Source organism: Triticum urartu, chromosome 2A (genome assembly GCF_056163025.1).
Source record: "Triticum urartu cultivar PI428250 chromosome 2A, HENAU_Tu73, whole genome shotgun sequence".
Lineage (NCBI taxonomy): Eukaryota > Viridiplantae > Streptophyta > Magnoliopsida > Poales > Poaceae > Triticum > Triticum urartu.
The window spans coordinates 596,928,657-596,940,621 of record NC_141874.1 but is presented as its reverse complement, the minus strand read 5'-3'; the positions used below and the strand labels follow the sequence as shown (position 1 = coordinate 596,940,621).

The 11,965-nt window shown below is 39.9% G+C and overlaps 1 protein-coding gene across 1 annotated transcript; it reads left to right on the top strand.

Moving 5' to 3' along the window:
* Positions 1-249: 249 nt before the first annotated feature.
* On the top strand, positions 250-11,618 carry LOC125539048 (uncharacterized protein At4g17910). The gene is made up of 16 exons (XM_087544506.1): positions 250-654; positions 753-816; positions 913-946; positions 1,418-1,548; positions 1,745-1,818; positions 1,945-2,020; positions 2,129-2,218; positions 4,128-4,201; positions 5,159-5,246; positions 5,602-5,728; positions 5,825-5,929; positions 6,533-6,656; positions 6,742-6,793; positions 7,257-7,301; positions 8,126-8,224; positions 8,502-11,618. Exons 1-16 carry the CDS (start codon positions 602-604, stop codon positions 8,652-8,654), a joined length of 1,389 nt encoding a protein of 462 aa, XP_087400632.1. The 5' UTR covers positions 250-601; the 3' UTR covers positions 8,655-11,618.
* Positions 11,619-11,965: the final 347 nt, after the last annotated feature.

Genomic DNA, 11,965 nt, shown 5'->3' with positions numbered 1-11,965 from the left:
CTCTGTTTTCGAGTCGTTCGACTAGTCGCGACTAGTCGATGAGTCGCTGCTCCAGGTTCGACTCAGACTCGACTCGACTCCTGGCATGAGTCGAGCGACGTCGCTCTTTCTGGGTCGAGTGACTCACTTTGTTTTTTGAGGGGGAGCGCGACTCACTTAAATGGAGCCCAACTGTTATATGTTTTGTTTACAGTATATGGGCCGGCCCATCTCCCCTGGAAACCTAGATCGACCATCCCCCACCTCCCCCCGATCCAACCGTCTCCAGCCGCCACCCCTGGTTGCCCCTGCTGCTGTTCTGCGCCTACCCTCCTATGGTGTGATCCTCCCCTCCTCCCCTGCTACTGTTGTTCCCCTCCAATCCCCTCCCCTCCCCTCCCCTCCCCTGGTTGCTGCTCCTGCTGTTGTGCTCCTCCCCTCCTCCCCTGGTTGGTGTGGCTGCTGGTGTGCTCCTCCCCTTGCTGCTGCTTAACTCACGTCAGACTCATCGACCATGAGTCTAGACTAGTCTAGAGTCGCCCCCCCCCCCCCCCCCCCCCCCCTGAGCGACTCGTCGACTCATCGACTCGAAAACATTGGAACCACCTCTCGCAGTCCAACAATGGAGGGCCTCCTCGACAAGCCCCTGAACCCGAACAAGCTTCTTAAGGAGCAGTGAGTGCAAAGTCCAAACCTACCTGCGTTTGCCACCACTTTATTCTCGTCCGTACTGCTCTGCTAACTTCTAGGTACTCTCCTCCTTCATGACGCAGATTCGTGAGCAACCTGACGGGGTCGTCCCTGCTGGAGATCGCGGCGCTCTCCACTATCGTGCCGGTGACTGATTAGTTTCTCTCCCTTAGATTCCCAATATTTTCTGTATCTATATATGCACGTCAGGGTTGTCGTCTGATTTTTTTTTTTGGTTCACAGGCAGTGGTGGTTTTAAGGAAATGGAGCAGCAGAGGTCAGTTGGTTACAGATACTGTAATTTTTCATAACCATTTATACCTTTTCGTGTAAGTGTAGAATATTTGTTTTGCAACAAATGTTCAAGTGAGATAGGTGTTATGACTGGAAAGTGGAATTCAGTTGCCAGTATGCTACAGTTTTGCACATTTAGCGTTCTGATCATAAATGTGTATTTTTTGATATTTTTTAACAAGGTATTTTCTGATATTCAACGATCCGGCCCAATCTTTTTCATGTCCCAGCATCTATATTGATAAATTTTACTTGACCGTGGGCAGCTAGCATGTCCTCTACTTTAAACTGTGTTGTCCAATCTGATGCTAGCTATGTCATGGCATCCTTCTCAATTTTTCCATGTTTTTTTACCCTGATGTAGTCATTGTTATCAATAATAAAAACTTCTTTATTTTCATTCATGGAGCAAATCTGACAGAGATTCTACTTCCTTGTTTTTATCTTATTATAGATAATATTAGGAGGGATTCAGTGAAGAAAAATGATGATGCTCTTGCTGGTCATAAAGATGGAGTGTATTACTTTTCAGCGTTGGTTATAGATTTTCTCACTGTTGTATTGCCTATACTTCTGATTTTCACGGCAAGTACCCTCTTCATTGCATTTTAATATGTTTACATGATGAAATTGTTAAACAGCATAAATCAGGGAACGTGCAAAGCACACACTTATACTGAAGTACTGAACTATTCAGTTGTCATCTACCAATCTTTGGATGAGCTTTAACATTTTTTTAGCTCATAAGTGAATCTGTGGTTATTCCTTTGGTTTGTTGCAGATCTTAGCTGAATGGGCTTATATTTGTGCAATTTCTCTTGTAGCTGTGATATCTATCTACATCTTGTTTAAAAGGTATTTGGTATTTAGTTCTTACTCCAATTTTTGTGATCTTGTTTTTGCTGCTCTAATTCCCTTCTGATCTCTTTTCGTGAAACACCACCCATGGTGATCTGGAGTTATATGACACTGCACTTTCAGGTCTCAGTCTCATCTCAAGGCTCAACAGCATCTGCCTTCTCTTAGGGCAGACATATCTTCTTACCGAGTGTCAGTGGTATGCACAAGTTTATTGATTATATAAGTAACACATTATCGCTCCTTCACCAGCACTAGAAATGGAGCAGTACTATTGCAGTATTAATGGTGATTGTGCTCTTTGTAGGTTTTAGTGACATGCGTGTCCATATTGGCAGTGGATTTCAAAATCTTTCCTAGACGGTATGCAAAGGCTGAAACATATGGTAGTGGCATTGTAAGTTAATTCGTCCAGGCATTTTCTTTAGTTTATCTTTTGTTTTTACAGGTTCTTCTACCTTATTTTCGTCATGAAGGCTAATTAAATAGCCAAAGGTTGTTTACATGGTGTGTAGACCCCATGATGGCCTAGTTTTATAATCGTCATCATTAAGAATTGCACAAAATCATGAACTAGTTGTGCAGAAAATGGCAACAACTGCAAATTGTGCATATTATTTGGATTGCAAAGGATTAACAGCTTCATTAGATTGGTTAAATGAAATCCATTTGTCAGTCATGGACTCCTCTGGAGCAGTGGCGATTCCATGTGTAACCTGTGGGGTCAGCTGACCCCACAGGTTTTTTGATTGCAAGCCTAGTTCTACTCATATTTGTGCAAAAAAATTAGAAGATTTTAGAGAGATTAGTGCATTTGAACCCACAGCCTTTTGTTGCTGGCACCGCCACTCCCTCTGGTGCATCAAGTAGAGACGTATCTGCACATTAGGGGCTGGTGTGGGTTGTGTTACCGGTAATGCCCCCTGCTGCTTCACAGCCACCGCTTCTCCTTCAGCGCACTGTATCGCTGCCCATCCTGCTGTGCACATGGAAGTAAACTCAGGGCACAGAGGTGTGCCAGTCCAAGAAATTGTTGAGCTAGTAATCAATACAAAGCTGGCCCTGTGATCCTCATGGTTTTGTTGCAGTTTAAACATTCCTTGTTCATCTCCTGGCCCGGACTCTTCATGCCCTAATTGATCTGCTGGCTTCCATGCAAATCGCTGCTCACGTATATCTTTGCTTGGCTGGTCTATGCTCATAATCTCATACATTGGATCAACACAATGCAATCTCATGCATTTCAAACCTGCGCTACGAAACTCCACCGGGTGAGCTCAGCAGTGCCACCGCCGCCGCCGCTGACTTCATGCCTGCAGCATATTTTCGGAGTCTGTTTTACGATCAGAACTGTAGCTTGCAAATATTGCACACGCCAAACTCTTGTTTCGTGTTTGTGCACACACATAGAACCGGATTGTTTGAGTCAAATCTCCACACATGCATGGTCTGGATTCTTCCAGCTGGGCTCAACAACGTCACTACAGTTTTCTCTGCCGCCATTTGTATGCCTTCTGCGTCTCCTAGCATCATCATATCTATCTGCTCTGCTACCGCTGCTTCTAGTTGCACCTTTGATGCTGTTACCCCTGTATGCGCTGCCGTTCCTCCTCTTGTGCTTGCCTCCTCCGCTGTGCTTGACTGTGTCGGCTTCTTGCAACACCTCTACAACCGCTTCTTGCTCCGGTGTCATTGCCATGGTTGTATATGTTTAGCACTGTGAACCTGACTCTATCTAATGTGGAGCTGGATTATATTATGTAACTCAATACCGATTGACAACAGCCGTCGTAGATTGACTTGCAACCTTGTAACTCCCGAAATCTGGTGCTTCATCATGTCTAAACCATACTTGATGAAGGCCACAATCCTTAACTTTACTGGAAAATTCAAACCTTCTTTACCTGTTGCTGCAAGCCCTTGCTAAACACGTGATAATCTCCTGCGGCAGTATCACTACCCTGGTCTAGGTTGCTGACCTGCAGGTCGAATGCAATTTACTGATGTCCACCGCACTTAATAGTCATCTGTTGTCATCTTTGTTGGTTGTCCAGTTTTTATGCCTTTCCCCTGTATGATTAGGTCATCAACTACTGTTCATCATTGCTAATTTTTTGTTCTTCTGGAATTGACACAAGTTTCTTGTTTACAAATATGCCTTGCTTCCATTTTTTCGTCATCAATCTATTATTTATTATAGTTGTTAATGTCAGGTTCTCGACCCGTGCTTCCCTTCGTGTAATTTGGATCATGTTTGCCATTATTTCCGAAAGATCAGAAATCTGACCTGTCTTCCAACATAACAGATGGATCTCGGAGTAGGGTCTTTTGTAGTGGCTAATGCACTAGTGTCTAGACAAGCACGAAACATAACCTCATTGTAAGTGCTTAAATGATCTCATTTGTCTTAAAGAAAATATTTTAGGGCTTAATGAATATATATATATGGATCCAACATGATGCTAAGGATTCTCATCCCTCCGTCCCAAAATAAGTGTCTCAACTTTGTAGTAACGTTAGTACAAAATTGTACTAAGGTTAAGACACTTATTTTGGGATGGAGGGAGTAGTTAAGTCGGAAGTAACTCACGTGAATACTGAAACTAAAAGGCAAACTCTGTGTGAAAAACTAGATTCCTGTTCTGCAAAGTTAATCCTACTTTTTCTATGATAATACTTATTAGTCAATAGTCATAGTGTTAGATACTGTCGTCCGTCGGGCTTTATGTCAAAATGTTCTCACTGCATAAGTTGTTTCTGTAGATACTCTAAAGAACTAATGTTTATTTATGTTGACTGTTTGTACTGGACATAGGAGCTTGTAGGAACCTAGAAGTTTCAACTTCACCACTTACATTATGGTGTGCTGAGTTTTTTTTGTCCTTTTTAAATTGAGGTACAAAGTATTACAATTCTGCATGCAAATCTTAGCTTTGTCAGTTCATTGATAAACGAAGAAAATTATAATCATTAGTAGCATTCAAGATAAAATGACCGGTCCATCTCTTCTTTCAAATAAGATCTGTCCTGCATCTTTTCTATTTGCATGTAGGTGGTATTTCTGTGTTAATCGCTTCTTGTTAGGTTGTTCTCCAAGTAGCTTTCTGACTTGGTATTATTTCTCATATAGATGAAAAATTACTGTATGAACATACTGACAAATTATCCCGTGTTTTGTCCAGTATCATCACAAAAATGCACAGTTACTTTGGCAGAATCATTGTTTCAATTTTGATTTTTTTAGAAGATAACTGTACTTTCTGACCGTTAGATCTGCCAATAGGCACTATTCAACAGCATAAGTATTCTATCTCATAGTGCACCTTCTGTTTTTTAGGAGATGGAAGGCAGCACTGAAGTCCATAAGTCCTCTAGTATTTCTTGGCTTTGCTCGTCTTATCTCTACATCAGGTGTTGATTATCAGGTACTTTTCTTCTTTGTGCCAATTACTTAAATTACGCATCCGCCAGAATTTATCATGTAATGCCATTTCTGCAGACTTGCTAACCTTTTTGTTGTGTTTTCCTGTCCCTGTCTATTTTCGTATTCTCACTTCCTTCATTTCTAGATACTGAAACCTGTATTAAGCAGAATTAAATACGTATAATAGTTACTAGCCTACCAAAACGTCTTATATTTGGGCACGGAGGTAGTAGTAGTGAAAGTGGAGTTGATTAGATTTAAGTTTACAATGCATAATCAAAGGTTATTTACTCAATTTTTTCCGTATTAGAATGCTGTCTTTTCTGAAGAGCTATGTTCCTTTTGTTACCTTGTAGGTACATGTAGGAGAATATGGTGTCCATTGGAACTTCTTTTTCACCCTTGCAGCAGTTTCTATCCTTACATCCATTATCAGGATTCATCCTAAATATTGCGGGATAGTTGGTATGCTTGTTCTTGCAGGTACTAACGTTTCTAGTTTTAAGTTCCGTTAGAAGGGCTTAGAGGTGCTACAATTCTCCTTTTCAGTTGATAAATTGCTCTTATTTATTTTTACAGGATACCAGGTATGGCTAAATTTTGGGTTGAATAAGTATCTCACATCTGATGAGAGAAGTGGTGATATCATTGGCCAGAATAAGGAAGGCGTGTATAGCATATTTGGTAAAAAATATTTATGTGCAATGATTTCTTTGTCATTTCTTTCCATAAGATGCCGAGGAACATAGAGGCGTAGAGCCTTCCAAGCTTGTTTTTTGTTTGCGTGTATAGCATATTTGGTAAAAATATTTACGTGCAATGATTTCTTTGTCATTTATTTGCATAAGATGCCGAGGAAGATAGAGGCGTAGAGCCTTCCAAGCTTGGTTTTTGTTTGTTTGACAAAATAACATTGCTGGTCCAGATTTGTACAGAAAGCTTAGTGAACAAACATGTGTAATACTTATTCACCCACGCGCACACCCACGCGAGCATATGTGCTATTTACATTAGAAAAAGCGGGATAAATCCACAAATATCACTAAACTGAGCACATGTGTGTGTAAATGTGAGCACTAAAATTTGAACCCTGCTGGGTGGAGTCATGTACCCACAACTCCACCCCAGGAATAGTTCGCTCTCTTTGTATCATTCTTTTTTGTTTTGCTAAACTTTAATATGGCGATTATCTGTTCTGTTACTTATTAGGTCACTTTTATATCTGAATATTCAGTATCATAGTTTTCCATGCACCACATTATGCGATCTAATGAACTCCTTCCACAGGATACTGGGGTATGTACCTGATTGGTGTATCTCTGGGTTACTTTTTGTTTCATGACCTTAGTTCAAAAGGAAAGATTAGGAGCACTCAAGTGGTAAAAGTATGGGTTCTCGCAGCATCATTTTGGTACGAAACAATGATAACATGAACACCTATGAATAAGAGTTCTAATATTCCTTGGCTAACATTTTCTCTGATGGCATGTTCATAGGATTTTGGCAATCATTCTTGACAGCTATGTTGAAAGAGTCTCTCGACGAATGGTAGGGTACTAACTAACTACGTGCTTGGTTTTATTTACACTGGTACTAAAAATGCAAACTCATATTTGAAGAATTGTGGTGATAGCTATGCAACGTAGCAGCAACTTATGGTATATAGAAAACAGTACTGTGCTCTTATTATCTCAATGGACATGTTATGTTTGAACATGATGATTAAGTGTAAGAGTATGACATATATTTTCATAGTATTTAGGTTTGGTCTACGTAAATCTGAAGTAAGAACATTTGTTGCATTGCTGAAATGTAAACCTTCCACTCATGCAATGCGATTCTTCCAACATGAACGGATACGCGGGCAAACTACCTTCCCAAATTAAAGTTTTTTTAGTGAAAGGAAATGCTACAGTTACTACAAACTAGTTTTGCACTCGAAATTGGGTCAAAGTAACTCCAGCAACTTATCTTTTATCCAGTAAAATGATTCAAGCATTTCATTTTGCAGTGCAACTTCGCATATGTTATGCTTGTGTTTGGCCAGAATTTTCAGGTATTGTTATTTCCTTTCTCGCTTTTATAAACTTATAGCATACATTCATTTGCCAGATTAAGGCATCCAGAAGACAAGAATAATATGTACTCCCTCTGTCCCATAATATAAGATCTTATTACATTTAATTTGCTCACAAATTGGATGTAATAAGATCTTATATTATGGGACGGACGGAGGGAGTGCTTTAAACGATAGTACCTTCAGTTATCCAATTGTGGGCCCTAAAAGGGCAAGGATAGTGTTAGTTTGCATAGTTTATCTTCTCAAATGAGGATAACATTCAAATTTCAACTGAAAATAATATGCACCAGAGCAACATAGCTGAAATAATGTGCACTAGCTGAAAAATGAGGTTTGAAAGTGTAACTTTATCCTTTGTACTTATAGTTCACCAACTGGTTTTAATATTTAACGATGCTGAATCTGATATTAGAGCCTGGAAAACTGGCAAGATGCACACACTTCTCATCTTCAAATGCATGCTACCTAGTTACATTTTCTTTTTGAGATCATGCAGAGCTACCATGTAAATATATTTGGAAGAAGAGTTTTATTAAGCCAATGCATTATGCGGGGCAGAACCATCTGTGTAATTAAAAGGAACGAACACTAAATGAAAATCAGCAAATGACCTAAAGCTAGAGGTAGCCACCAAGCCCTTTGGCTCCAGCTGCAACTCAATATACCTGTTGTGGTGTTGCCTGAAGGGTCTAACAGCAATTGAGCCAGCTAATACTTAACAATTGGATTGTTACCAGTTATGAAATTGCTAAAAAATGCTCAGGCTTCACTATTCATGATGGCTACTATTATAATGACAGGTTATATCTATTCTCACACTAGCGGGGTCCATTTCACATGACAAGAATTTGGTTCTTGAGGAAGCATTCAATCAAAATATGCTTGGCGCATTCCTTGTGGTAAGATCATGTCTCGTTATTCTTATTGCTGATGCCAAAATGGGATGTACTCCCTCGGTTTCAAAATAGATGACTCAACTTTGTACTACCGTTCCAAAATAGATGACTCAACTTTGTTCTAATTAGTACAAAGATGAGTCATCTATGGTACAAAGTTGAGTCATCTATTTTCGAACGGAGGGAGTACAACTAATAGGATTGAATTGTCAAATTTTAGCAGACATGTACCTCTTTAAGCGGTCAGTGTAAAGAAGCTGATATTTACATGCTCTTGCAGGCAAATATCCTAACTGGTCTAGTAAATCTCTCAGTTGACACGCTTTCGGCCTCTCCCCTCGCTGCCTTCATGATTTTGGTAGCATACACCTTTACTTTGTGCATGCTTACTGGTCTTGCTCAGTTTTCTGGTGTTAGGATAAAATTTTGGTGAATATGGATTTTGTCTATCTAGTACTGTACGAGTAGGGCGTTTTGGTGACCGAGCTCCATGGAGCCCTTTATTTTTGAAAAATTCAAAATTCAAACTTTTTGACTTCAAAAAATTCTGAAAATAAATATGTAACTATACACGGATGAAATGCATGTGTGTGTAAAAATTCAAGATGAAATACTTCGAAATGCGACCTATAGAAAAAAGACAAATTTCTGGACTTTGAGGATGAATAGTAACATGTGTTAAAAGGCCTCAGATTTGTCTTTTTTGCACAGCCTTCATTTCAACGTATTTCGTCCTAAAAATTTACACACATGTGTGTTATGCCTCCATGTATATCTGTAATTTTTTTCAGATTTTTTTGAATTGTAAAAATATGAATTTTCATGATTTTGGTGTTTTTCAAAAACCGGCCTCCATGGAGGCCGAGCTCCAAAAGGCATTTTCGGTACTGTACTTTGTATGTATGGAGTATCTAATCTTGATTTTGAGGAAGACACGTTTGTGTATTGAAACCGAGCCCTAAGGGCTCGTATGTGGTCAATTACCAAAGCCCTACCCATTGTAGGTGGTATATGAATCAAGATGAGTGTTGTTTATTCACACAGTACTCTGATATCCAATCTACTCCCTCAGTACCATAATATATATCGTTTTAGCAGTTTAATTTGAGCTGCTAAAACCACATATATTATGGTACAGAGGAAGTAATAAAGAGAATAATCCTTAAATGTTCCACTTTGTTGCAAATTGAGCAAACCCATCACTAAACTTCCTACTGTGTTATTGTTCACTCGAGGTCCAAATGGCCCTGAGTCAAGATAAGCCGCAAATCGGTTGTTGATCAGGACTAGGTGGGGGGCCTGTCCAGGGCCTAGATATTGGCATTGGCTTTTTTACGAACGGCCTGGATATCTCTTTGTTCCAAGTGGTTCAGAAGCCCTATCTCACGCGTCGTAGCGTTGTATGTGCTGCAGTCCCGACTTGTCTCCGTTCTTAGACCCCGTTTGAAAGTTGAAACAGAGGAAGATAATAGGAATTTTGGAGAATCGTATTCCTACAGAAAAACATATTCAGCTGGTGCCGTTTGAAACAAAGGAATGGCTCACCAAGGATCCTATGGAACAGGGCAATGCAAAGGAATTTTGGAGGAAAAGACGTCGTGTTTTCTCTCGATGTGTCTGTAGAATCGTAACCATAGAATATGACCCTAATCGAAATGCATACATTTGTCTCATACACTATGGGGATGGTGAGAAGAGATATATTTTACATCCCAGAGGGGCTATAATTGCAGATACTGTTGTTTCTGGTACAAAAAGTTTCTATATCAATGGGAAATGCCCTATCTTTTAGTGCGGTTTGAACTATTGATTTACGTAATTGGAAGTTACCAATCAGGTTTACGACGGAACCTAGAAATCGATCACCGATCCAATTTGACTGTGGATTCGTGCGTTTTACTTATATATCATACCAATGTAAAAAGACCCAAAGAGACAGATCCAATTAATCTCGGCCATCGAATTATGTCAATCCAATGACCTAGATTGCTTCAATGTTGAGTGCTCAACACATTTAGCGTGCAGTTAATTTCATGCCAAAAATAGTGCTAATCACATAATAACACGCAAATAATATCCTATTTATATCCGTATGCATTTAATATACTTTCAAATTAATGTACATTGCACGTACACGTTGACTAGTGGTGTCCAAGTAGCAAGTCTGGTGTTCTCTTGTGTTTTGGATTCCGGTGAGAATTTAGGTTAGAACCGAGTTCCAAATGGGGTGTTTATGTGGTGTCAATCCGAGTAAGAACAGTAGAGGGAGAGGCGAGAAAGTGAGGGGTCAGCACTCACAGAACGTATCCTGTGCACCCGAGCGACTCCTGCACCAGGTGCTCCAATGTAACATGAGCCCTTGGATTAAAAATAGAGGGACATGATGCAGTACTGGTATATTTTACAGAACAGACCTTTAAGTCTAACTAAATCGAGCGAATCTACATCCCAAACCCAGTTTTGTTCATCCCCTCTCCTGTACCACTGCTCGAACGAATCTGTTTCTTCCTTTCTTTTTGCAAGAGATGCTTTAACTTATTGTTGACCAACAAATCTGCTATCTGGCTATTCTGTGGAAAGGAATGATAATCCCCAAATCTGCTTACGAAACTGCCTCACGTACGATCAAAATGTCATACGATTTATACGACAAGAGACAGGCCCGTTTCCCAAGGTCTGGGCCCACCACACCAGATGAGTCTTGTCGTACGAAGATCGTACCGAATTTGATCATACGTATAGCAGCTCTCATCTGCTTACCTATATGATAGAATTAAGAGGCGCTTTGTATGACAGTGTTAATAATTACATATCAAGTGTCATAATCATGGAGAAGTTGCACCAAAGTGGCTACGTCCAGGCTACAATTGGCTCAAGGAAGATTAATCAAATCAGGATACACACTGTACAAAGTCCTGAAAATTTAACAGTATCATATTTCAATTTCTGTACACCACTGACAGTCGGATTCAAACATTGTGCACATGTATATGATGTAATATATTTCACAATGATAGCTTTGTTGTACAGAATTCTTGAACAGAAGGCCCACTGTGCTCTATTATCAACCACTTCACTACAAGAGATACTACATTACATGTCAGATGCCAACATATCCTGACTTAAGCAATAGCTTGAGCACCATGCAGCTCCCATCGTCATCTGACGGCGACATCTTGGCTGGCTGAAAAAGACAAAGTGGATGCAACTACAAAGCAAACTTTTTTCCCTCTGAAGATGAGCTTGCAGCTGAACATGCAGACAGTACGTGAAAAATAGGAACACCATGTATTTTGTAGAAACATATTCAAGATGAAAGGTCAACAAAATTATCTGGTTGGATAAGAATAAACTTTATGCTAAAGACCACGTCAATGATACTGCTTAAGATTTTGTACTTGATCATGGCTCTTACTCCTAAAATCATTGCTGAGTGTTGATTACAAAAAAATTGTTCTTACTTGCTGTCATTAGAAAAAAAGAAGGGCACACCTCTTGCTTTCATTTTATTCAAATGAAACTTGAAAGTGTGATTTTCTCGGATGTGAGCACAGGAGCAAGCATCAAACGTGGTACAGAAACAGATGAACAAAAAAAAAACAATAGCCACAGGTCAGCCAGAATACAAGCTGAATCAACAGCCAAATAAATGTCGCCAAGTAGGATCGCTTGAAGATTAAACATGAGCGAAGATGGGAAATCGCAGCACGGTTCCCTCTGGTTGTGTTCTAGGACATCATTAAC